Source organism: Clytia hemisphaerica, unplaced genomic scaffold, assembly GCF_902728285.1.
Source record: "Clytia hemisphaerica strain Z4C2 unplaced genomic scaffold, Clytia hemisphaerica genome assembly, whole genome shotgun sequence".
NCBI classification, from domain to species: domain Eukaryota; kingdom Metazoa; phylum Cnidaria; class Hydrozoa; order Leptothecata; family Clytiidae; genus Clytia; species Clytia hemisphaerica.
Window position 1 is genome coordinate 687,491 of NW_027104209.1, and position 26,936 is coordinate 714,426.

At 35.7% G+C, this 26,936-nt stretch overlaps 4 protein-coding genes and 1 pseudogene across 5 annotated transcripts in view; 1 reads left to right on the forward strand and 4 right to left on the reverse strand.

Annotated features, from left to right (window-relative positions):
* The window catches only part of LOC136815510 (negative elongation factor D-like), a 72,765-nt gene that overhangs the window by 22,831 nt on the left and 22,998 nt on the right, over positions 1 to 26,936 (forward strand). The gene's annotated exons all lie outside the window — the stretch shown is intronic.
* On the reverse strand, positions 3,077 to 5,996 carry LOC136815512 (steroid 17-alpha-hydroxylase/17,20 lyase-like). Of its 2 annotated transcripts, none has more exons than XM_067071970.1 (3): positions 5,684 to 5,996; positions 4,963 to 5,274; positions 3,077 to 4,682 (listed from the first exon to the last, which is right to left on the reverse strand). In XM_067071970.1, the coding sequence occupies exons 1-3, from the start codon at positions 5,892 to 5,894 to the stop codon at positions 3,697 to 3,699; spliced, it is 1,509 nt and encodes a 502-aa protein (XP_066928071.1). In that variant the 5' UTR covers positions 5,895 to 5,996; the 3' UTR covers positions 3,077 to 3,696. The 2 variants fall into 2 exon arrangements, with proteins under 2 accessions (XP_066928071.1, XP_066928072.1); XM_067071971.1 differs by having other exon boundaries at positions 5,631 to 5,700.
* LOC136815540 (steroid 17-alpha-hydroxylase/17,20 lyase-like) lies at positions 7,960 to 9,198 on the reverse strand (annotated as a pseudogene).
* Positions 13,192 to 14,328, reverse strand: LOC136815518 (steroid 17-alpha-hydroxylase/17,20 lyase-like). Its single transcript, XM_067071976.1, has one exon. It carries the CDS (start codon positions 14,326 to 14,328, stop codon positions 13,558 to 13,560), a length of 771 nt encoding a protein of 256 aa, XP_066928077.1. The 3' UTR covers positions 13,192 to 13,557.
* LOC136815519 (steroid 17-alpha-hydroxylase/17,20 lyase-like) lies at positions 13,192 to 16,079 on the reverse strand. Its single transcript, XM_067071977.1, has 3 exons — positions 15,819 to 16,079; positions 15,123 to 15,437; positions 13,192 to 14,543 (listed from the first exon to the last, which is right to left on the reverse strand). The coding sequence occupies exons 1-3, from the start codon at positions 16,027 to 16,029 to the stop codon at positions 14,419 to 14,421; spliced, it is 651 nt and encodes a 216-aa protein (XP_066928078.1). The 5' UTR covers positions 16,030 to 16,079; the 3' UTR covers positions 13,192 to 14,418.

The window sequence follows — 26,936 nt, forward strand, 5'->3', positions numbered from 1 at the left end:
ACTGAGATCATGTTTATTGCCCTTAAAGCCCACTATTGAGAAAGAGATGAGAAGCTTCGTAGTTTACCAAATTTGTTGTCCTCGCTGTAACGCGAGCTATGTCGGTCAGACGATGCGACATTTACTAAGTCGTTTCAAAGAACATCGCTATGTCTCAAGTCCCGTGGGATCACATTTTAGTAGATGCAATAAAACTCTAACAATAGATGACGTTTCCATTGTTGATTCATCTATGCGTTCCGTAGAGGCTGAGTTAATGACCCTAGAGGCTATCAAGATAAAAGAAATTAAACCGTCGTTAAACACTAAAAACGAATACAAGAGCAAGGCGCTTGTGATTGATTTGACGTGAAATAGAATTTTTTTTCAGTTATGCTTTGAAATTGTAAGGGTAAGATGTATGTTTGATATGATGTGTTTGTTACAACAAATATTATATAGATTTCTATATATTTTTACATATTTTTTTCTTCTTTCTTAGACTTGAAAATGAAACACAGTTTTCGAAATATATTGTCAAATCAAATTAAATTGTTGGCTACATATTTATATAAAAATTTTTACAGTATACCCCTGGTTGTCAAAACGGAGGTTTGGGGCCACAAAACGTAGGTGTAGTTAAAATCAAATTATTAAGCCCAGTGGTAATAGGGGGGGGGAACTATGAACATATTTGTGTTTTCCCTTAAATTTACGACCCGATGGATGTAAAATTTATGATTTTTATAAAATATTTCAACATTTTCGAAGATGCAAAGTCAAAACTGAAAATTTAGAAATTTTCAAAATGACAATTTTGATTTAACAACGTCTTAATCAAGTTTCTGAAAACCAATCTCTTTTGAAAATAGTTCCATTCATGTATGGAATATGCTGTGAAAATTTTATAAAAACAGCTTAACTGAAACTATCAAGCTTTAAAGGTATTTTTCTCCTACATGTTAAAAAATGACAGAATTTGCCGTTTTTGCCGATTCAGCGAAAATTTTTATATGTAATATTAATTTTTTATTATAAATTATTATTTCAAACTGATAGGAATGGAATTCCAAGATTTTTAGCTGTTTCTTATATTTAGAATTTTTGGTTTCATCAATGCTGGTTCTAGGACCCCAAAATACTGGTTGACCTTTAAGATGCTATATCTTTTACCCATCCTCTAAAGTCACAGATGTATCTGCATTTTCTAAAAGGCATTAGGTGTAGCTGGGAGACCCGTCTACTCTGTTCGTGTGATTTCAGAGTATAGCATTTAGTTAAAACGAATAAAAATATAGAAATAACAGAGTAGCCGGGTATTTTTGTAGATGCCAAATCTGGTCGCAGAATTCTATTGGCTGTCAAACAATTGTTGAAATCACGCGATATTATTGTTTTGATTGGAAGTGCGTGAACCTGATTGGCCAACCTTATCAACGGCTTTTTTGGCACGAAATTCAAAGCAAATGTAAACAAATTCAAACTGGGTCAAAAATACCATACTCTCAATGAGTAGTTTTTGATGGGATTTTTGCTTATGTGGTGTAAGTTTGAATAGAGAGTATGGATCTCCAGACTACATTAGGTGTAGAAAGTTTACTATACCCCATTTTCATAACTTACTTTCACTATCCAAGGAGCTAGAGTGAGTTATATGCAATTTTTATCTAATTTTGGTGTTGAAATATTTCCTTCAGACGCAAATATGTTATTTTGAAGTTGTCTCAAACCATCAAAAACATGCTCATTTTTTAGTATGACTACCATACTTTCAAAAGAGTCTAGGTAATGTTCTAGTTGGTGAGTTGGGGAGTTGGGGAGTTGCTAGTTTCGAGTTGGGGAGTTCGTAAAACTTTACGGCGACCGAAAATTTTCTAATTTAAACTAATCTAGCCCAAAAGTACAAGTTTCAAATTAGCGAGTACCAAATATATTAGTACTAGTAATCGTCAGTAAATGATCATTAGTAAATCATAGTTTTGAAAAAGAATCTTTTTCTAACTTTTATATTTTTGTAAACATTCGAAAACCTCCTTTTTTTCTTTTGTTTAAAAAGAAAACATTGCAGTGTAATTTTTCTTTGTTTTCAATTAAGAAGCTGTTCTTTTTCATATTGAAGAAAAAAAATGTCTTTGTTTTTTATTATATAGTAAAAAAAGAGAAAAGAATAAGGGGACAAAAGTGTACCCCCGCCGAAGAGTGCAAAAAGTGGTAATAGTGCAATTAACGATTAATCGCACTCCTCTAAACCAATCAGATTCGAGTAATTTTGCACGGCTGACGATTATTGACTTTAAGATCATGAAAATGGTAAGGTGCTGGCTAGCAAAGCCAAAATACTTAGTACTGTTATGTCATTGTCATAATGCTGACAACATGACACGTTCTTGTAAAAATATTGACAAAATCTTTAAATACAATGATTGTCAAACAAATTCCCCGAAAAATATTGATCATACTGCAAGTGATGCTTATTGTATAAAAGGATATAAGTTGACAGTCATCTTAGCCTCAAAAAATTCGTAGAGATAGCTTATAAAGCTAGAAAAATAATGACACTTTCTTTTGTCATTTTATCATTGGAATTGACACTTTTTAATAAAAATTTTGATCACATTATAAAATACAATGGTTCTAAAGTCACTTTAATCAAGAATTATATTTGTACTCAATGTGATGCAGGAAATATAAATGGATATGAATTGACAGTAGAAAATAGCTTTCCATGCTCTCAGCGCACGTGTTTAAGGCAAATAAGCATATTACGGGACGGTATATGTATTATACGTATTATAAGTGTTATATATTTCTCTCATATTACATTTACTTTCAAAGTCGTACTTTTGATGTATGTTATTCTTTTTCGGTAGCCGGTAATTTGTTAACTCCCCAACTCGAAACTAGCAACTCCCCAACTCGAAACTAGCAACTCCCTAACTCGCGACTAGAATAGTTTCCAAACTCCTTTCAAATAAACAAAAATCGTTTAATTCTGATAAATCTATAGGTCAGAATCCTCATTTTTAATGACGACCTACGTTTTGGGGGCCGTCTCCGTTTTGGGGGCCGTCTCCGTTTTGGGGGCCATATACTGTACATGTAATTTAGAACTACTTCACTGTCTTATCACAAACCAAATTTGATTTGGCATGTGCAGATGTTATGATTTTTGTTACGGATCGAATGTGTTCATATTGGTTTCGGAACGTTTCGGAACAAGAAAACGGAGCAGTTCCGTTCCGATGAAAAAAGTGAAGTGAAACCGTTTCGATCTGTTTTGCTTTGTAACGTCTTCTTTTTTGACGTTTCGAATTTTGACGTTCAAACTTGTTTCGGAACGGAACTGTAACGTCTGAACTTGATCTGAATACACAAATGTAAAGCAATTTGTAGATGAAGATCTGCATCCATCTTTCTTAAAGAAAATGGTCAAGATCAACAACAAAACATAAAAACTACCAAAGACTATAAAAATAATGAAAAATACAAATGTTTCAACACTGCCACTATTCAATTAGAATGTTAAAGCTGTCACTTCAGTAGGCCTCATCAAACAACGACAAACTCCCATCTTTTTTATGGCCTACATTCTAGTCCCATTTCAGCCATACCGAGTTACATAGTTGTCGAAAAACCTTTTCTGGTACGTCTTTACTCATTGTAAAGTTTATCTATAAATTGTGAAAGTTTTTTGATCATCCAATTTCCTCAATTGAACTACTTCCTATCCCTTGGTGACAAAACTATTTTGAATTTACTTGCAGGAGCATATGTCAATCCCATAATTCCAGCTTTCAAATCGGGCATTGATTCTCCAGGAGCAAGAGAGACTTCAAAGTTGACCAATAATCGTGTGACGATCAAAAACATTTGCATTTTTGCCATTCTTTCCCCAAGGCATCCCCGAACACCAGCTGAGAAAGGGAGATAATGCGTCGCCTTTTCTTTCTTCAAACTTCCATCAGCATTCAACCAACGTTCTGGTTTGAATTTCTCTGGTTCATCCCAGTGTGTAGGATCGTAGTGCATACTGTACAGATTGAAAAGAACTTGAGTATCCTTTGGGATGTGATGACCTATAACAGAAGTGTTGACGATTGCTTTGTGAGGGACATTCAGAGGAACAATGGAGGCAAGTCGATGTACCTCGAGGAATACAGCTTGAACGTAAGGAAGGTTGTCTTTATCATCAGCTACTGTTTGACGCTTTAAGCCGACTTTGTTGACAATCTCTTGGTACATTTCTCTTTGCACTTCCGGATAATGGAAAATGTAAATGAGAAACCAACGAAGGCTTGATAACGATGTTTCGATGGCAGCAAAGAGTAGTGTATGAAAGATAGATTCTAATTGCTCTTGTGTGACTTTCTCAAATCCGGCATCTTGCCATTGTTCTTTGTTCTGTGACAGATAAAGTAGACTGTCAGTGATATCTCTGATCTTCTCACCATTCAAAGTTTGCTTATGTTCTTCAAACATTCGGTGGATATATCCATGTATGAAAACAGTGGATGTTTTCAGGTTCTTTAAGGCTTTGGAATCGGGGAAGAATCGAAGCCACGGGAAGACCGTGATTGCTTGATCCAATCCTAGACCAACATTTGTTCCTTCAATTGCTTGCAGTAGGTTTTGAAATTCCGGATCGTGGGAATCGTATTTTTTACTGAAGCACAAGTGACAGATAGTGTTGACCAGAGAGTAGGCTGAAAAATAACAAAAAACGAAAACCGGAAATTTTATTGCATCATTTTGAAAGGCAATGATTTTTTTTTCTAATAAAATGATAAATTCCTTTTTCCTCTTTCTATTGTTTTATGGGACATTGTAGAATTGACTATGAAACGACATTAAAAATCTTTGCTTGAAAAAAATCGAAAGTCTCACTTTAATTGTCACAATTAGAATAGGGAGAGTGAAAAAGGGGGCCATGTAAACAAGACCTAATGGATTTTTAAACTAGACTTTTTTAACAGCCCAACTTACCTAAATGTTGTCGTATGAAGATAGGCTTATCAACCTCTTTGCAAAGCATAGAACACATTTCCTCAATCCCTGCAACTATTTTTTCTTCTATCTTTGTCATTCCCGAACCATACAAGTGTAAGCTTTTGTACGCCAATTTTCTCATGAAGACGAATTTCTTGTTGTAATCCATAATTCCGAGAGCTTTATTGTTATATGTGGCGATCTTCATGGGGATACTATCTTGAGGTCGCCCTGCGAGTTCAGTCGTTTTTTGGATGAGCGCTTCTTTGATACTTTCATATGAGTTGAGAACCACGACTCTTTTCATTCCTGGAAAAGTTGATCAGAGAAAGAGTTGATTTTTGAATCATATGTCTCACTTCTCACGGGAGCGTGGAGCGTGCGTTCTCAGGCTTATAACATGAACTAACACCTTAAACCCCCCTCGTTTTAACAGGACACTGTTTATTTTGCAAAGGTTAGCAAGTTTACGAATGCAATCGGAGGCGGCATGAAGATAGGGGAGGGCGCCATTATTTCTCTCACTGGATTGCACCAATAAGTACCATTTTGTACTAAGAAAGAAGTGGGCCGGGGATCAAGTCACGACCTTGCACATTATGATGATGATGGTCGCTATGAGGAAAATTAGGAATATTTCGTATGAAGTTCAATAAAACATTGACCTTTGCCATGGGATCAAAACTGGAAGAAAAAAAGCTTTTTAATTCCTACCTACCAAAGCTTATACTGAACACATCACCATACGTTTTTCTCATTTCATCGAAGTCGAGAAAAGGTTTTTTGCTCAACAGCAAAATGTTTCCGATCAAAGGTAAAGGAAATGGTCCTTTTGGATATTTCCTCAAACTGATCAAATGTTCCACATAAGTAATTAACACCCATAACAAAACAAACCCAGGTATTGCTAACAAAATTGTTGCTAACATTTTCCACGGCTAGGTAAATCACAACAGTTTTTAATGAAGAGATTTCCACATATACAGACTACGTCGCCAATTTTTTAAATCTCCTCTTACTAAGATAATGTACATTTATCGCTGGAAACTTGATATCTCTTTACTTAAGGTCTTCAATGCAAAATGATTGGTCAGTTGGTTGCAGACAAGGAAATACGTTTTTTTATAAGAACATCCAAAAATTTTGAAGCCTTCGGATGAGTTTTAAGGCTAAAAATGTTCTTAACATGTTCTTATTTTTCACCATTTTCCTAAGAAATTGGGTGTTTTAGAGTCTGCAAAGCCTTAAAATGTTCTTAACTTGTTCTTAACATTTTGGTCATTGAAGCCTTATGTTCTTATAAAAAACGCGTAAAGTCAGCAATATTTAATTGCTTTGTAATTAATGTGAGATAATTGGTTGTCGAATTATGATGTATCATCTCTACTGTGCGTTTTTAGACAAACACAATTATGTCAGAAGATGAAGATTTGAGACCAAAAGTTCAAGATCATCTTTATGCAATTTTTGAGTAAATCACACCAAAATCATAAAATGCTGGAAATATTTATATATTTTATATATTTTTTTACAATATTTCATGCTAGTTTCTTAAAAAGGGCTAAAGAACATACGGGGATTTAACATTCTTAAGAAAAAACCTGTTAAGTGCTTTAATATCGATCAGACTTTTATGTCTCGTCACGACTGCAAAATTGACTCGTGTTTATACAGCCTATAGGTGTTTTCGAATGTGTCACTGTTTACAAATTATGGTGAGTGCGATAAAACTATAAGAACAAAAGTCTATACGACAAAATTAATCATCTACTCTTAGGTGCCAAATAAACGGGCCCCCCGCTTGTTAATTTTTCGAAAATTTTCTAACCCCCCCGGACCTTATTAGGACCTCCCCCCCCGTTTATTAATTTTTAAGAATATTTTCAGTTGGCTAAAAGAAGTCCCCTTATTTTGCTCCAAAAATCCTGATTTTAACCTATATTTACCTTATTTTTGGGTTTTCATAAGTACAATTTCCAACCCCCCCCCGGCAATTAGGTCCCCCCCGTTTATTGAAATTTCGAAAATTTTCCAACCCCCCCGTTTATTCGAACCCCCCCGTTTATTTGGCACCTAAGAGTACACAAAAGAAGTAGTTAAAGATACAGTCAAAGAGATGTTCGATTTCATGTTTTATTTGTGTACCCCACACCATAATAGCGAGATTATGTATCGGAGATATTCTACGGCTACGGTTGCGCGACTCCCGGTACGGGTCGTCACCAAAGGTGACATGTCGTTGTCTACTTTGCTTTGTACGGGAAAAACACCAAAACACCGTATAAGCAAAGTCGACATAATGCTGTACGTCAAATATCGAACTTGCTTTCACCCGCCATTACTTGCCTTACTCGCCCTTACCCTCGCCACTTTAACCGTAGCCGTAGAGAATTCCAGATACATAATATCGCTAATATCGCGACTTCGAAAGAGGTCTTTGCAGTGCAGTGTCAAATTAGGCATTTTGGCTTGATGACGTCATCCAAACACAGAAAAATCTCTTAAAAAGGAATATAGCTGGTTGACTAATTGAATTGAAAAGGTTGAGAAGAATTAGAACGTGTATTTTTTTGGAGAAATAGAAACTGTGTCCGGTGTCATCAATATGGAGTTGACGAGTGTTTTACCCATTTGATAAAAAAATACATAGAATCGGGTTGGCTAAATGAAGTAAAAAAATTCACACTTTTGGTGATGTTCGGACCCAAATGACGTCAAAAACGTAAAATTTTGAACAATTCGAGTTTTTATTGGTTGGTATTGAGCTCAAAAGTGGTTTGAGAGCTTTGTGAGTTCGTTGCTTTTCTATTCAATTAACGATAAACGTTACAATACACGTTTTTTATATAAGGAACACGTTTATAAGGAACTTGAGGCTGAAAATGGTCCAAAAGTTAAGGAATAGTTAAGGCTCAGAATAAGAAATTAAGCTACTGTAAGGAACATTAAAAAATATCGCTGAAACGATATTCAATGTGTCAAAAAGAGAAAATTACTTGTCGTTACTTGAAAAAAATATTTAAAATATTGACATTCCAATCAAGACGATTAATTGTTTGATTTCGGAAAAAAAATTTTATTCCTTCTGCATGCGATGTCTCTTTTTCAAGATAACTTCAAATTTCTTCGCTGGAGCATAGGTCAAACCTAAGATCCCGTTTTTCAAATCGGGGATCGGCTCTCCAGGAGCGAGAGAAATATTAAAATTTGTCAATAATTTCGTGACGATCAAAAATATTTCCATTTTTGCTAACTTCTCTCCAAAGCAAACACGAGTTCCAGCACCAAATGGAAAATAATGTGAGGGCTTTTCTTTCTTTAAACTTCCATCAGCATTCAACCAACGTTCTGGTTTGAATTTCTCTGGTTCATCCCAGTGTGTAGGATCGTTGTGTATGTTATATGCATTGACTAGAACCTGTGAATCTTTTGGGACAAACTGACCTCCTACCTGGGTGTCGACTATCCCAGCTGGCACACAACGTTGTTTTAACGTTCATCTAACGTTATATGGGCGTTGTGAACGTTAGATTAACGTTGAAACAACGTTGTGTGCCAGCTGGGATGGTTTTTCTAGGGAACAAGAGAGGACCAAATGAACCATATCTTTGCATCTCAAGTAAGGTTGCTTGGACGTAGGGAAGCTTCACTTTATCCTTTACAACAATTCGACATTTCAACCCCATCTCTCGATCAATCTCCTGGTGCATTTTCGTCAGGACGTCAGGATGATGAAACAGGAACCAAGAGAGACCATTTCAAGCTTGTCAAAGTAGATTCGAAACCAGCCAATATCATTGCAAGAATGATGGACTCTAGATGATCTTGAGAAACAGTGTGGAAATCATCATCCTGCCAGTGTTCCTTGTCCTGTGAAAGATAGAGAAGATTATCGGTCACATCTCTTATCTTTTCTGGATTCAATGTTTCTTTATGTTCGTTGAAAATCCTACGCTTGTATTGTCTAAAAAACTCAGTTCCTTTTTTCAAACCTCTGAACGTTTGGCTGTCCGGGAAGAATCGAAGCCAGGGGAATTCGGAAATTGCTTGGTCAATTCCCAACTCTTCATCTATGAGATGCATTGCTTTGATGATTTGTTGGAATTCTGACTCTTCAGCCTCGTATCTTTTACTGAAACAGATGCGGAAAATCACGTTCACCAGACAAGTCGCTATAAGAAACAGAAACAATGCAATTATATTATCCGATTGGAATACTCTTAAGCTACGCATATTGTTTGTCACTACAATTGAGCTCATGTAATTCGAACAAAATTCTTGTTCACTTGAGAATTCGAATTACATGATTTCTATTGTATCTTTTTTATTATGACTTGCCCCGGCAATGTCTGATAAGTAAAACAAAATAAATTTTTATTACTTTTATGACCTTGACAACAAACAACAACAAACGAAAAGAAACAACTATATACGTACGTTCAAGAAAGATCTAGACGATGTTATCGTCCGTTACAGTGATAGTAAAGGCGGGAAAAATGGCGGTATGGCGTTATGGCGGTATACGGAAAAAAAATCGGCGGGAGAGTTTCGAAGAAACGGACGATAACTCTTTGGCATAAAAATTTTTTTGCGGTTTTGCTTGGACTAACCAGTGAGACTGGTTAGTCGCTCCGTGGTGAAAACCGCCTAAGTTTAAAGGCCGAGCTTGGTTCAAACGATCAAAACACGCTGGTCACTGGGAAGAGACACAAGGACGATGGATCTATGGTTTTTCTGTGAAAATCCAGCTCATTATGGATTCTTTCTTCTTGGTTCATTTGTTTTATTGAGACTACAAGATAACTTAGTTTAAGGGAGTACTTTTTCCACAAGTATGCTTCTGTAGAAGCTGTTTTAAAATGATTTTTCAACAAGTCTACACACAGCAAAAAGACACAGAGAAACTAAGTAAGGTAAGTCAGTTTGTATATTTCTTATGAATCCTATGAATCACAGGCAGCGTTTCATTAGATATGTGAATACCCTCATATCTCCACTCTTAAAAAGTTATTTTCATCTGGTGTTAGCAGTTCTTTGACAACTTTGAAAAATGTCAAACAAAGTACTTATTGTCAATTGTGGACTTTAAAAGACTGCTTTTAACATACTTTTTGTTCGAACACTTTCACATTTTCTCATTTTGATTTGAATTGTCGACAAGTTCAGTTACCTAGTCGTACGTGTAAAAATTATCAGATTATTATTCTAAATTTTCTAGGTAAGAATCAGAAATTCAGAAATTGGATGCATGGGAAAATATGGCAGTAATTTGCAGAGAGCACAATACAGAAATCAAATATTTGGCACAGCATCTTGGTTTATTATTGAGATTATGACTTGCAATATTTCACGACGTCCTGGTATAATTTGAGATTATAAATTGCAATATTTCACTTCACGTCCTGGTTTAATTTGGGATTATAACTTGGAATATTTCACTTGACGTTCTGGTACAATTTGAGATTATGACTTGCAATATTTCACGACGTCCTGGTATAATTTGAGATTATAAATTGCAATATTTCACTCCACGTCGTGGTTTAATTTGGGATTATAAGTTGGAATTATTTCACTTGACGTTCTGGTACAATTTGAGATTATAACTTGGAATATTTCACTTCACGTTGTGGTTTAATTTGGGATCATAAGTTGGAATATTTCATTTGACGTTCTGGTACAATTTGAGATTATGACTTGGAATATTTTACTTCACGTCGTGGTTTAATTTGGGATTATAAGTTGGAATATTTCACTTGACGTTCTGGTAGAATTTGAGATTATAACCTGGAATATTTCACTTCACGTCGTGGTTTAATTTGGGATTATAACTTGGAATATTTCACTTGACGTTCTGGTACAATTTGAGATTATAACTTGGAATATTTCACTTCACGTCGTGGTTTAATTTGGGATTATAACTTGGAATATTTCACTTGACGTCCTGGTTTAATTTGGGATTATAACTTGGAATATTTCACTTGACGTCCTGGTAGAATTTGAGATTATAATAACTTGCAAATTTTACTTGACGTCCTGGTTTAATTTAAAATTATAACTTATTTCACTTGACGTCCTGCGTACAATTTGAGATTATGACTTGGAATATTTCACCAACGCCCTGGTGTAAATTGAGACTGTTACTGAAATATGTCATCATGATATGCAATTTTTCACTTGACGTCCTGATATAATTTGAGATTATGACTTGGAAAAATTTACATCAGCCTTCTGGAATTAGTCGAGACTGTAATACAGTATTGTCGGAAGACAGTTGCAATGGAAGAATAACGTGACGCCATCCAGCTAAGGGACTTTGGATTGGCCATCGATATTGGGCTGTTCCATTCAAAATCTATACAGGAGGGTGGACGAACCTTTTCAAACAAAAAAAAGAATTCTTGACAATGTGTGGATACCCCCCTGGAAAATGTCAAAATTTGGAGAAAAAAAGCCTTTGAAAAGTTCTTAAATTCAAACCTTGCAGTTGGGGTGGACGAATTAGAACTAGTCTATTACCCCCTGGAAGTTATAGAATCGCATTTTTTTACTTTCTGGAAAAATAAAAAAAACTTTCCTTAGACCCTTCGGTTTACCCCCTGGAAAAGTTCGTCCAATGTATGGATATAAAAAATGGCTCATCGATCACGTGACCAAAACAAAATAAAATTCAACCTTTTAGACTTACTTTGCCCATTCTTTGCCTTTTCTGAACAGGTAGAAGATATTCAATTGACATTTTGACGGGTTTTACATGGGCTGCAAAATTATATCGATGCAGTCAAAACATGTGATTACTCGAAAAAGTTCACGTGATTTTATTTCCATGTTACTTGCTTTACAACTTACAGTTAAATACTAACTAATCAGAAATAAATGTCATATAACAAGCACATAAAAATTTCAAGTAAAAGCGTGATTTGTCGTCAGACTATAATTTTGTAACCTGTGTATTGTTTGAACAATAGAGATTGGGGGTAGCGATGTTCAAAAAATCTCAGAAGGGGGGGGGGTAAAAGAATATCTTGTAAAAAGGGGAAATTTTCCAAAAGGGGGAAGTTCATCTAGAAAGGGGGGTTAACGTGTTAGCAAAGTTCTTTGAACCTATCTTTCTAATTTTTTAGTTTTGCACTAGTCTTGGATTGGGATGCTTTAGCGAAGTGAACGCAAGCAAGCGGACTGTATTCTGATTTGAGAATGCAAATCGCTTTAGGGAGACCAGGCGCTAAACAAGAAACATAAAATATAAGAAACTAGACTGTGAAATAGTTAACGCCTGGATATCCAGGCTACAATAGAGAGTAATTCAAAATGTGTTTGTAAGGTGAAGGAACAAGTTATAAGAAGGCTGGGGGCCCAGGGTGTGTCGCTGAGGTTCGAAAAATCGACCCTATGTGGGACTCGTTTTTTTTAAATTGTGCCAAAATTTGCGAAAAAGTGACCCTGAATGGGACTGAAATTCCTAAATTCTCTCAAAAGTTCTGGGAATGAATAAAAATTGCACTGTAACTTACCGAAACTAACGCTGAACACATCGCCATAAGTTTTTTGCATGTCAATAAAATCAAGGAAAGGTTTTTTACTCAATGATAGAACATTTCCCACCACAGGTAAAGGAAATGGTCCTTTTGGGTATTTCCTCAAACTGATCAAATGTTCCACATAAGTGATTAACACCCATAACAAAACAAATCCAGGTACTGCTAACAATATTTCAGTAATCATGATGTACGTGTCCATTAAATTTCAGAAATGAAAAATCAGACTTATCGACTTTTCTGTAAACTTTTTTCCTTCTGATTTCCCTCTCCCAATCAAAATAAATAAGTCTAACCAACAATCCTTTGTAGTTTAATCCAGAGAACGGAACAAATCACGACATGCAATATGAGATATAAAGGTCGTGCTAAATGTTTGATAGATTTTCGATATGTTTAATTAGTCTGTCTGATTTAATCGGAACATGCATCCTTGCATGTTTCATATTCTAAGTGCATGACTACTTTTCTACTGATATCATGCACCTTTACACGTTTTTTTCTATAAGAACATCAAAAAATTTATGAGCCTTCAGGTGTTCTTAACTTTTTGAGTTTTAAGCCTAAGAATGTTCTTAAAATATTTTTATTTTTGCCGTTTTTAGAGTATTTTTGTCCACTTTCGTAACAAATTTGTTTTTTTAGAATCGACAAAACCTTAAAATTTATTAGAAAACAATTGCAAGAATACAAACATTAAAACAAACTAAGAACAATCTTAGCCTCATATTTCATAAATTAATAACATGGTGGGATCAATAAGATAAAGTGGGATGTTGCAGAAGACCGCAGCGCTGTCGAATTTGACATCCAACATTTCCGAAAGCCCTGAAAAGTTAAATTTCTCGTAGAATTTGACAGCGCTGCTTCATCTCCTGAACTAATAAGAACATGTTGAGCTCAATCCAATGATTACAAAATTACCGTTTTATTTTTGTATAAATTCATTTAGAAAAATAAAATTGACAAACTGACGAAATCAAAATTGATGCAAAATTATCTTTGTATCAGAGTTTACAGTACATTGAAAAGTGAGATATATAAATTGAGTTATGTATCATTCAATCTTTCTGGTATTCAGAATCATTTTAAAGGGTGGTGGTTGAAGTGTGATTCCAAGAACGCCATCCTCGGAGCCAGGTAAGGTTTCTCCTGGAGCAAGTGAAATTTCAAAATTCGTCAATAACCGTGTGACAATCAAAAACATTTGCATTTTTGCCATTCTCTCTCCAAGACAAACACGAATACCAGCTCCAAAAGGAAGATAGTGTGTCGCCTTTTCTTTCTTCAAACTTCCATCAGCATTCAACCAACGTTCTGGTTTGAATTTCCCTGGTTCATCCCAGTGTGTAGGATCGTGATGCATGCTGTATAGATTGAAGAACACTCGTGTGTCTTTAGGAACTGTTTTGCCAACAACCGATGTATCTACTAAGGTTTTATGAGGGACATTGATAGGTAGAATGGACGCTCGACGATTTGTTTCTAACATGACTGCTTGAACAAAAGGTAGAGAATCAACATCTGCAGCTTCAGTCTGACGTTTCAGTCCGACATTCTGTAAAATTTCTTCATATATCTTTGTCTGAACATGTGGGTTTCGTATCAAGTAAATCAGGCACCATCGAATGGTGGTAAGGGAGGTTTCTACTGCTGCGAAAAACAACGAAGGTATAACAGCTTCGAGAATATCTTTCTGCGTCCAATCTTGTATTTCCACACTCTCCAGTAGCTGTTTGTTTTGCGAGAAGGCGATAAGATTATCTGTCACATCTCTAATCTTCTCCGGGTTAAAAGACGCAATATGTTCCTCGAACATTTTATGCATGAAAGCACGTCGAAGTGTAATTCCTTCTTTGAACTTTCGGAATCGTTGAGTGTCCGGAAAAAAACGGAGCCAGGGGAAGATAGAGATTAGCTATCCAGGAGCTAAGCCATTGCTTATTAATTTCATGTACTTTAATATGTGTAGGAACTCGTCATCATTTGTGTGGTATTTCTTGTTGAAGCAAATGTAGTGAATGGTACTGATGAGTGAGCCTCCTGAAATAAGAATCAACAGGTTATTGATGATATGCACCATTGCAATGTCTTCCACGGACCCAACAGCTGATTGGTTGAAAGTGACGTATTGATCAATTTTACGTCACTTACACGCCGGACCCAATCAGCTCTTGGGTCCGTAATGTAATGTCAGAAGACGTTGCAATGGTGCATATCATGAATAAGATGTTTTGTTACAAGGCTCTACCTAATTGTCAGGCTTCAAGTGCTCTCAAACTGTTCTTAGAAAATGTCTTTCTTTCTTTTTCATTGTGATATAGCTGGAGAAGTTTTTCAGAGAGACTTTTGAATATCTCGACTTATCGGTAACTTTAAGGGTCAAGAAGGAGGTCAAAAAGGCCATTGTTAAAAAAATTGATTTCAGCCTTATGGATACTCAGTAAAGATTACCTATAAATCTATTTTCTTCTATCTTCCGAGAGTGCTCAATGACATCAAAGCTTGTTTTAAGCTGTTAGCTTGTTAGCTGTTGATTGTCCTCCATACGTGCGGCATAAACTTAAAGTTGTAAATTATAGACCAAAGTCTCTTTCTTTTAACTTGAACGTAAAAGATTACCTATATATTGATCAATGATGGTCGGACGTCCAATCTCTTTGGAAAGCAACGAACACATTTTCTCGACTTCATCGATTACGATTTCTTCGATATTTTTCATTCCTGACCCGTATAAGTGTAAACTCTTGTATGTGACTTTCCTCAGCAATGACCACTTTTTGGAATAATCAGAAGACGTCAAACCTTTACCATTATTTGTGATCATTTGGACGTGTATATTACCGCTGATTGGGCGACCGGCGAAATCGTTACTTCTTGTCACCAGTGCTTCTTTTATACCGTGGTACGAGTTAACAACGACAACTCTTTTCATGCCTGAAAAACAACAAATGAACAATTTCAGTTCCTTGAACAGCTGCTTTCCTATTGAGATGAATTGAATAAGACTTTAATGTTCATCATTATCATCATGTAAGCCTTTAAACCGGTTAACCGCCCCTCAAAACAGGGGGAGTACCAAAATCAAGACATGATTATTTTCTTAGACGAAGATCAGTTTTATTATAGTCATTTTGCTTAAATTGGAGACATTTTCATTTCAAATTCTCATTTGGATCTTCAGACCTCCTTTCTTGATGTTCCGTCAAAGAGATGCTCGAACCGATATTAATGTGGTTTATTTTCTTACATCACTGGTCAAAATTTTCAATCGAAGTGGGGGGGGGGGCTTGAGTGGGAGAAAAGAAGGTTCCTTACCCATGCTCAAGCTGAACACATCGCCATATTTTTTGCCAAGTTCAATGAAACTCAAATGAGGTTTTTTACTCAACAGCAAAATGTTTCCGATCAGAGGTAAAGGGAATGGTCCTTTTGGGTATTTCCTCAAACTGATCAAATGTTCCACATAAGTGATTAACACCCATAACAAAACAAATCCAGGTATTGCTAACAAAATTGTTGCAATCATTTTTTGTGATTTTTATTTCTCCGTTTTGTATTTCTAATAAGAGAAAGTTGGCATCGTAAAACTTCATGTTAAGAAAAGTAAATCACTCAAAAATCTAAACACCCTATTTGTTATGCTAAAGATGTTTATGTATTTCATATGTATTTTGCAATGTTTACACGGCAAAATATAAAAACAACAAACCCGTTCTAAAACAAATCTGTCAGTGATTACTTTAAGTCAGAAATGTTTTTGTTGTGTTAGGACGATATTGTACTGAGGTCGATTTAATGTTATTCCAAAAATTCCGTCTTGCAGGGCTGGTAACTTTTCTCCCGGACCCAATGAAACTTTAAAGTTGCGAACGAAATTGGTCTCTATCATGAATTATAATAGAATATAAATTTTTGCCATTCTTTCTCCAAGACAAACCCGTGTCCCAGCTGAGAAAGGGAGATAATGCGTCGCATTTTCTTTCTTTAAACTTCAATCAGCATTCAACCAACGTTCTAGTTTGAATTTCTCTGGTTCATCCCAGTGTGTAGAGTCGAGATGCATGCTGTACAGATTGGTGTAGACTGTTGTTCCTCTGAGAAGTTATCAACGGTTGTTTTGTGAGGAATACCAAGTGAACCAACAGAGGCTGTGCGCTTGGTCTCGAGCAGTATTGATTCGGTAAATGATAGCATAGCCTTGTTTTCAGGAGATATTCGATGCTTCAGCCCAGCTTTTGATGCGTGATTTCATGGTAGATTTTTGTTTGAAAGTTGGGATTGTGTATCGTGTAGAGGATTAGCCATCGGGACGTTGATGCTTGAGTTTCAACTCCTGTAAAGAAAATTGAATTGACCACAGATTCAAACTGGTCTTGAGTGACTTCTTCGAATCAAGCATCTTTCCACATTTCTTTGTTTAGCGAAAGAAAAAGATTGTCGGTTAGATCTTTGTCTGATCTTCTCCGGATTGGATGATTCAACGTGTTCATTAAAAATTTCACGTGTGAAATGGGCCATTCCATTTTATAACCATACAGAGGGGTGGACGAACTTTTCCAGGGGGTAATCTGAGAAGAATTTCCAGGGGGTATTTTTTCATATTTCCAGGGGGTAAAAAGCTTAAACTTCCAGCGACTGATAGTAGTTCGTCCACCCCCTCACTTTAAGACATGAAAAGAATCTTTTCCAGGGTCTTTTTTGCAAATTTTCCCATTTTCCAGGGGGTATCCAAACATTTCCAAGAAATTTGTTTTGATTGAAAAGGTTTGTCCATCCCCCCTCTGTATGGAAATCTTTTGGAACAGCCCAATCGTCTCTCTGTTTGGAACCTACTTCTTGAGACAATATCGAGCACATTTTGTCGACTTCCTCTGTGATCAAATCTTCAAACCTCTTCATTCCTGATCCATAGATATGTAAACTTTTATACGAAACTTTACTCAAGAATGCCCAACTTTTTGAATAATCACAATGGCCAAGGCTTTCTACTGGTGATCTTGCTTGGTAACAGATGGTAAACCTATTTCAAAACGGTGATCCTTGGAATTAGGGCTGATGTGAAAAATGTCCCGCTTATGTTCCTACTTTTGTGTTCGTTTAAAAGATAATCGGTTCTTGGGGGTTGAGGATTTATTATTTTTCAACCCTTGACCCTGGACTTTCATTTTGTTAATCTTTTTTGAAAGCTGTTAATGTCCACTCACCAAAACACATCTCCATAGATTTTGCCAAGCTTGATAAAATCCAAAAAAGGTTTCTTGCTCAACAATTTGATATTCTCAATCAAGAGCTAAGGAAATTGTCCTTTTGGGTATTTCATCAAACTGATCAAATGTTACACATAAGTGATCAACACCCATAACAAAACCAATCCAGGTATTGCTAACAAAATCGATGCTATCATATTTTTGAAAAATTCGAGATACTCCTACCCAAGCAAAGCGTTTGTATACAGGGTGTCCCCAATTAAAGTATCGAGTTTGAACATGCGATTGAGTAGAAAAGTTTGTGTGTGTTATCGCTAAAATATAAGAACGTTCTCCATCACACAGGCTTATTACAAAAGGTAGTTACAACGTATAAATTAATCGTAATGACAAAGAAAAAAGAGGGAGAGCTTAAAATACAATTTTGTGAACACGCACATAAAACTTTCTACTCATAGTTGTGTTTCGACTCGATACTTTAATTAGGGACACCCTGTAGTACCAACCACAGATCTGTAAAGCCCGAAGGGCTAGATTTGCGGCTTTTATCGAAAAGTGAAGCCTAGGTTTGGAAGGATTTCCTACCAAAGTCACGTGACTAAAATATGCAATTTAACTGGTTTGAGAGATGTGAAATAGCGTTTGCCGCCTACTTTTTTTGATCTCGCGCTCCGAAAACAATTAAAATGCTAGATCCTATCCATCGGCACGAAATTTAAAAAGTCAAATTTTTGCTACACTTTTTTTTTGCTGGAGAAAGCTTAAAGTTGCCTATCTAGCCCTTCGGGCTTTACAGATATCTGTGGTACCAACATAACGTTTTTGAAAACACAATAAACATCTGGATTAGATAACAGCACAATTGATTTAATGACGAGAAATTATCTCGATAATTGCGATTGTTAATTGATTTTTTATTGATCTGTTCGTAAAAAGTTTTTAACTTAATTTGTGGGATACATGATTTTCCTTTTATAAGAATATCTTAAGAACATCACCATCATGGATTTTGGGAAAAGGACCTAATCTTAGGTTCCAATTTTTTAGTGAAACGATATTACTATCCCTCAAATGTTTTTAACGAATAAGATATATTGTTTCGATAAATTTTCTCCCCATGACGGTGAGAGTTTTTTGAAAAAATCGATCGTTCGATTCCTCTTGTCAGGTCTAACATATCGACCTCCTGTCAATTTTGATTTTGTAATACCAAACTTCTTCTTGGGTAACGAAAACCTTGTCAGTGCTGTTTTAATCTCTTCACAATAGTTGACTTGGGCCAATTTAATTCCGAAAAACGTTATATATGTAATTAGCAAGGAATGGTAAAAAGTTCAGGAATTTTAAAACGAAGCCTTTACCCTTTCCGTGCCCAAGTCAAGTATATTTAACATTGGCTGTATAGGAGGGCTAAGCTAAGTTAGAAATCTTCATTTTTGGTCTAACTCGTAGAAATTGGATTGTGCTTCATGGCCAAGCAAAAAAAATCAAAAGTGAGTCTTTCCAGCGAGACAAAAAATTAAAAAAATGCTAAAATTTGACAAAAATCCACTTCTTTGAGATTTTGACCGTTTATTGACCATTTTTGGTCAACGAGTGATTCAAGAACCTCCAAATTTGGCCCTGTTATACTTTATTCTGTCCGTTAGCGAATTGATTTGAAGTTTTACCACTTGGTACCTTTCCATCCATTCAGTTAGGTCCATGCAGCGTAGGGCCTGACTGCTTTAATTCCCCTAACCTACCCCCCTCCCCTTAGCCGCCGACCAGCCCTTCCCTCTTAAAGAGAGGAGGAGACTCAAAGCTATCCAACGAGCTATGAATGAGCTTCTAACCCCTTCTAGATCCGGAGATATAAGCTTTTAAAGTTTGAACTAGCGATTTTCTTAAAAAACTCAAAAAGACCGTGGCACTTGAAGGGTTAAATTTCGAAGCAATTTTTGATGGATGAATTTAAGTTTTCATTAAAACTGTGTAATAATCACGTGTAACTTATGACATCTCCAAAAAGGACATAACTTTGGCGAAGAAAGCTGGGGACCTTAGGCAAGGTTATTTATACGTCAAAAGAAGCGTTTTAGGATGTAGATTTCAGAACTGCCTGCTAATAAAATTAATTGTTTGTCTTTGAGAAAACTTAAAATTTGAGTATCTCAAAAAGTACTAATCATTATGAAATTTCGACCAATGACAGGTATTGGGACAATGCTACTGATATAAAAGCATCATGACCGCACTATTATATGTAGCCTGGGTATCCAGACTCAAAATTTCAGAAAAAAAAACACTCTTACCTCAATATACAAAGTTTCTAAAATTTTAGAGTCTGGTGCAACTAAAAAAGTCTGATAAAGTTTTGAATGACACAGTCTGTGAGTAAACCCTTGTTGACAGAATCTCAAAACTTTGGAAACCCAGGCAGACACACATAATTACTTACCATAAAACCTCTTTTACAAACTCAATAAACTTTCAAAACCACTTTAAAGTACATCAAAACATCAGCCACATTCATAAAGGCTCCTTTCCAGCAGCCATTTTGTTTAGAAATGAAATTGTGTTACCTTTTTCATTTGTTTATCTTTTTTTGCAAGGTCAGCTTTTTCCATAAATTATGCGTGCGCATCGAAAAATATCAAAAAACCCGCGAAAATTCTGCTCAGTGACTGGGCGCGTACTGACCGATTAGAGACACTCGCATATGCAGGGACAGATATCCCTGCAGACGAGTTACTTCGACCAGACCGTAAACCAGAGACAAGATTATAAAAAACTAGACGGTGAAATAGTTTACGGTCTGGATATCCAGGCTATATTATATGGAAAGCTAGAGCTCGAGAAAATTGTAACTTTATCTTGATTTTACTCGATTTCTGACAGTTTTACAAGAATCAATTTAATATCATTGATCCTATGCCTATTCTTAAAAGTTGAACTAGTTATCGGCGAAAAAGGAAAAATAAATTTTCATTTTTATCGTCCAATCGTGTAGAAACCGTCCGATTTGTATGCCGAGCCGTTGTTTCTGGACTTTCATTTAATGACCTGATCAACGTTTTTACTATAGAATTTTCAATAGAAGTGATCGTTGAACTTTGAGTAATCAGAAAAGCTGTTTCCCATCTTAGTGTGGTCGTGTTACAAAAGTACAGGCTGTTTGTAGGAAAAAAATAATATATAGCTGAAACTTTCTCCAGACCTTCTCTATAGGATGCTTATGCCTCAGGAAAAAATCCCCTAGAATCCCACTGGTGGAACATTCCCTTTTTGGGCAATTTCTTTTTTCCCCAGGCAAAACCTTAAGGGCGAAATGTTTTGAAAATTTCATACTCATTTTCAGACAATATCAGGTATACCATTCGAAAGCTCTCAAAAAACTATACAGAAGACTTTTAAACGGGCATGGCCGATTTCATTACCTAACTCGAGATATTTCATGCGCAAGTTCCACTTTTCGCCACATTTTGGTCTAAAATTGACCAAAAATTGCATCTTCTGCATGAATTATCTCGAGTTAGGTAATGAAATCGGCTATACCCGTCTAAAAGTCTTCTATATAGTTTTTTGAGAGCTTTCGAATGGTATACATGATGTTGTCTCAAAAAGAGTTTCAAATTTTCAAAAATTATGCTAAACGACCCCACTATCTCTTTACATTCCTCTGGGTAATCTTAAACTTTTGAGCAAAAAATTTTTCAATTTTTCTGATGACGTCAGCACAGCAGGAATTAGCAAAAATATATTTTGGCTGAAAAAGTGATATTATGCATCTAAGGTGAATTTTAATCCTATTTATCATTAGATCATTAGATTTTGAGATTTTCAAATTTTGAGTTTTATGACGTCACCAATTATGACGTTATAAAGCACATCTTCTTTAATTTCTTAAAAAGCCAGTATACGCTTATTTTGACGTAAAAATTATCATACCTAAGGCACCCAATTTTCTGTCCTTAGCTTATGTCCTTTTTGCACATGCCATAAGTTACACGAGATGAAAATTTGAGGAAGGATTTTGAGTGATGCCCTTAGAAAGGGGGAGTTTCTAAACATCGACCAGAAATGGCGACCACGATCAGCGACCACGACCGGCGACCAGATAAATTTGGGTTATCGAGTTTATCTGCTCTCTTCACCGTAGAGAAAATCCAAATGGAGTCCTGATGTGGCTTTCAAATGAACCACTGAGCACGTGGCTGAGAATTACTCTAGCTGAGAATACTACTAGTCATAGCTTTCACTAAATGCCCCCACATAAAGATCATGTCATGCACTTATAAAGCTTTAATGCTTTAAATATTAAACATTAAAAAATAATCAGGAATTATTGATTCATTGAGGCGTTTGCTTGAAAAAAAAAATTATATTCCATTATAAAAAAATACATACTTGAAGAATTCATGCAGCTTGATAACTTAATAAAATTTAAGGAAAAGCTGGAAAAGCCTCTCAAAAATATATTTAAAAAGTTATGGTATCATTATCTTACTGATTTTCACATCTCCTGTTTGTTTGTTTTTTCTCCTGGTTTCTTTCTTATAACGATATATGTCATGATTATTATTCACTAAATAGACCTTTTCTGGTAATGTCGCAGACATCTTAGATTGTAGGCAAAATACATAGTGGTGAATAAATCAACAAGGTAACCAGTCAGAAATAGCTTGTTTTTTTCATTGGCTGCTATATTTCAACAATTCTCTATTGCTACTTTGCCTAATAAACAATAGTCAAGAGGATACTGCGTATAAAATTTATCAAAAAGTTCTGCGCCATCTTAAGTTGGGTGAAATAGAAACTCACTTATCCTAGTTAAGGCCCGGGCTCCACTAGTGTACGCTGCGATTGCACTTCTCAAGCAAAATCTTCTATGTTTTTTGTCAAAAGAAAAGTAAAGGAATGCCATTGTGGTTTATTCAGACGTACAGTCGAGAAAAGTTAAATGCGCCTAAATTTCTTTTCAAGTGCATAGTCCTTTTTCATGATGCAATCTTTTCTCCAAGCTGATCGCAGCGCATACAATGAAGAGACGTGCCTTCAGGAAGCTAGACTTTTTGAGTTTATAGCTAGCGATATACATTCCCTTTATGGTGTTTCTGTATGACTGTCTGTGTACCTAGTCTAACCACCGTTAAATGCCTTCGGGAAGGTCTCTCCTAAGTTAGAAAGCCAGAATTTGGAGCTATTTCACCAAACCACTGGAGCGTAAGTTATTTAGGCTATCACAACTGCATGAAAAAGTTTAACGTGCGCATGTAAAGTTTAACGAGTAAGCAAACTTTTTTCAGGTTTTTCAAAAAGATTTACCGCACTGAAAAGACGTAAAAACACTCTAAGTGAGGTAAATTATTTTGAAGACCAAAAGAAAAAGTCAACCAACGTTTGGATATGTACATTCATCTTTTTTGTATTTTGGCGGTTGTTTTACTAAGTTAAGAAGGACTTTCTCGAATAACCATATGATGGTATTTAAAGCTCAAGAAGCCCTATAAACAATAAAGGTAGTTATCAATAAAATGATAGACAAAAATAAATTAGAGTTTGAACAAAAATATCAAATGTACATTTGAAAACTTAAGCAAATTTCTTTAAAGATTCTGGAAAAAGAATTGAAATCATTGCTGAAGTGAACGTCTCACTAAATTACAGTAGTTAGTATTCAGTTTCAAAGACAAGAAACAAAATTTGACATACAAAACACTTTTTCTAGTCAATGAATCAGCTCATCATCATCATAACCACCAGTCTGCCATTTTGTTTGTTTTGATTTGCACAAGTAATATTGTAATTCGTGTTATATCATATACACTGTTTTGATTTGCATTTATAACACTCGCTTCAGCTTTTCAAAGCTAAATCAAAGCTAAAATTGTAATATGTAATAATGATAATACTATATAACGTAATATGAAAATATATACTACCGTCCCGGAAAAAAACCGAATATTTACGGAAGAGACTAACTACGGAAATGCTTACGCGACAACAACAACAACAACAACAAAACAATTCGCAAAATTTTGAGATTCCAGTCCAATATCTATGCGTGAAACTATGAGAGCCTCCTCGTCGCTACGCTCCTGCGGGGGCAAAAAGTGACCTTTGACGTTACCAGTGAATTTCTAGATAAAGTGACACTTTTTGACAAAAATGATTGACAGGGCAATTAAGTGTGATACCTGTAAACTTTATTACACCAAATTTTAATTGTACCGAATGAGATGCATTTAGTATGAATAGATAGAAATTGTCAATAGGCTAAAGCTGGGAAGGGCAGTTTTAGAGATATCAATCTCATCAATTATTCTATTGTCCTTACTTTGTCAAAATGACTTATTTTGACAAAATAATTACCTGATAATCAAATATATATAAAGCTTCCTAACTGAATTCCAGCACAAATTCTGCTACTAATTAAAGGGGCAATCCGCCACCACATTGCGAAGTTTGTTTTTGTTTTCATTTGCCTTAGTTATTCAGACAAAATCGAACGGATTTACCTTGATGTTACGCGCATGTTTTTGAGTAATCAAGACACGAATAATTCAGATCAAAATACAAGATGGACGAAAATTCACTCTTGGCTTTTTAAAAGTTATAACTCTTTTCTGACGAACAAAAAACATACAATTTTCATCTAATTGGCGACCAATAATTACATGAAATGTGAGGCTAATACTTCAACTGTAATCATCAGTAATTTCAAGAGTTTTTCATCATTGATTACAAAGATATCCATGGATTACCTCTTCCGAATACCAAACCAACCAACTTAAAGATTTCAGAGACATTTGCTTGACATGAAGAAAACGCTACATCCCCATAACTTTGGACATTAAATGGTTGGCAAAATGGTATTAACATTCTATTGAGATGTGAAACTGGTTCAAGTTGAAGAATTGATGAGAAAAATGGGCAGTACGAGAAATATTTTTGCTTTGAAATACAAACTCTTATATGGACAATATCTCTGGAACAAGTTATATGAGATTTGTTTACCGAGTGACCCCAAAACAAAGTCTTTAATGCTTGGTTCTTACATTCATGAGGTCAGAGGTTTTATGGATTTTCTAAACTTTTGAAACTTGTGTGATTGTTTTGGTTGTTTTCCTGACTAAAGACACTTTTGAATGTGTGATCGTTTTCCCTGACTAGAGATACTGTGAGCGTGTATTTAATAAACATATTACATCTTGGCTTGGAGTATATTTTTGAATGTTTTAACGGCGACGTCATTTCTTGTTTGGATTGTTGTAGTTTTATCTTTTAGTGCTTCAATGTAATAGGTTATTTCAATTTCATTTTTTATCAATTAATTCGTGTTTATTTCATAGAATTTCAGGAGTGTTTATGTGATAGGTTGTCCACGAAAGCATTGTTTCGAGGTTTCCATGTTTCGTCAAAACGTGTCAAAGCCTATCAAAGAGATTTATAAATATTTTCTTTTCTTAACTTTATATAATTTTAAAGAGAAGACATAGGAGCCTTTGTTTTTGGTGCTATTATTACAAAGCTTTGAGGAACCTTTTTTGGACTAAAAATTCTAAATTTATAATCTAAAATTTTCATAGATTCTTGTAACATTTCAGACACTTGTATGTTTCAATAAAAAATAACATCCTTACATCTACTTATAAAAATTATCCTGTGCTCTTTGTTTTTCAAACCATTTCTTTTTTACCTATAAATCAAATCATATTGAGTTGCTACTGCCAAGGGAGATTTGGATAATTTGAGATAACTAGGAGTAATTATAAAAATCTTATATGAAGCCTTCAGCTGAAACAAAATGATAGCTTTTTCAGAGAAAGGAAGATAATTTTTTGTGCCTTCCATCAGTTCTCATAAGTTTGTTTTGATTTTTTTCCCGTCAAAAGTCACGTGATATTTTTATCTCGATCACTCCGCCTCAACTTGAAATTCCCCTATGCACCCTAAAAGTAATCGAGTTTTAGAAAAACAATAACAAACCGTGTTATGTGGTGGCGGATTGCCCCTTTAACTCTATGCCGAAAATACAAAAGGATAGAAATTGACACTCTATTCAAGCTCCAAGAGCGTTGAAATGGCTGCTCTACACGTTTTGCACGTGGCTTTGTAATCACTGTAGGTGAGACAGGGGTGACCTTTACTCTTCAATTCGATAAATGAATGATCATAAGAGAAAGATTCTACGGTGGAGAAAGAGGAAAAACTCAATAACCCAAATTTATCTGGACGCCGGTCGTGGTCGCTGGTCGTGGTCGATGTTTAGAAACTCCCTTAGAAAGGCGCTAAATTTAAGCGTAATAGAATTTTCTAAACTAAGTCACAGTGTGGATGTAAACCACACTGAAACGACCGCCTTCCATCACGCATCACGCTTATCTGGCACCCGCCAGATGGTGAAATTTTCATCCGACACGCTAAAGCTCTGAAAGTCGGAAAATTTTCAACATCTGGGAAGGTTTACATTACGGAATTTTGCGAGACCGCGTCAAGAATTTTGTAGTGGGAGGTCTGGTAACCCAGCCCTCGTTTTCGGGGATTGGCGGGTCCAACCAAAATATTTCTACGTTTACGGGCAAGGACTGCTGAACCCGACTGAGGTGCGGCACATCGAAGGCCGACTATCATTCCTCTCCGGGAAATTAGCCCGCTCCCTTTAGAGCTTTAGCGTGGGCGGCCGCCAATCCGCCATCGGCATATCAGATAAGCATCACGCACGCTCACGAAAGAGCGCGCGCACATTATTAACGCCTACATGTCATCTCCAGTACATTTTAGATTATTCATTGAAAACAGATTACAATATAGTCATTTTTCATGTCTTGATTATTCAATTCCGAATAAAAGACATTCAGGAAAAAAAAGAGAGAAACACCTGGGTAATCTAGTTAAAAAAACCGAAAGTAAATGGCAGACAAAGTGATGAGCCAAATCAAAACGAGATTAGCGTACCACTATGAAAGAAATCCGGCGGTCGATAATAGATGCCCTCTGAAGCCCACCTTCATTTTATGTTAACTGATTTGTTTTGTTTTGTTAATTTCTAGGATGTAAGAAATTTTCTTTCTGAAATGAAATTGAACAACAAATATTCAGCGATTTCACAGGGCGAAATTGATAAGGTGGACCGAGAAATCTACTTTTTTTCCATCAATTACGATATGATACTTATAGTAAAAAGTTGGAGGTTTGATTTTTCACACAAAAGTGCTATCAACTACCACTGGTAGAAAATATA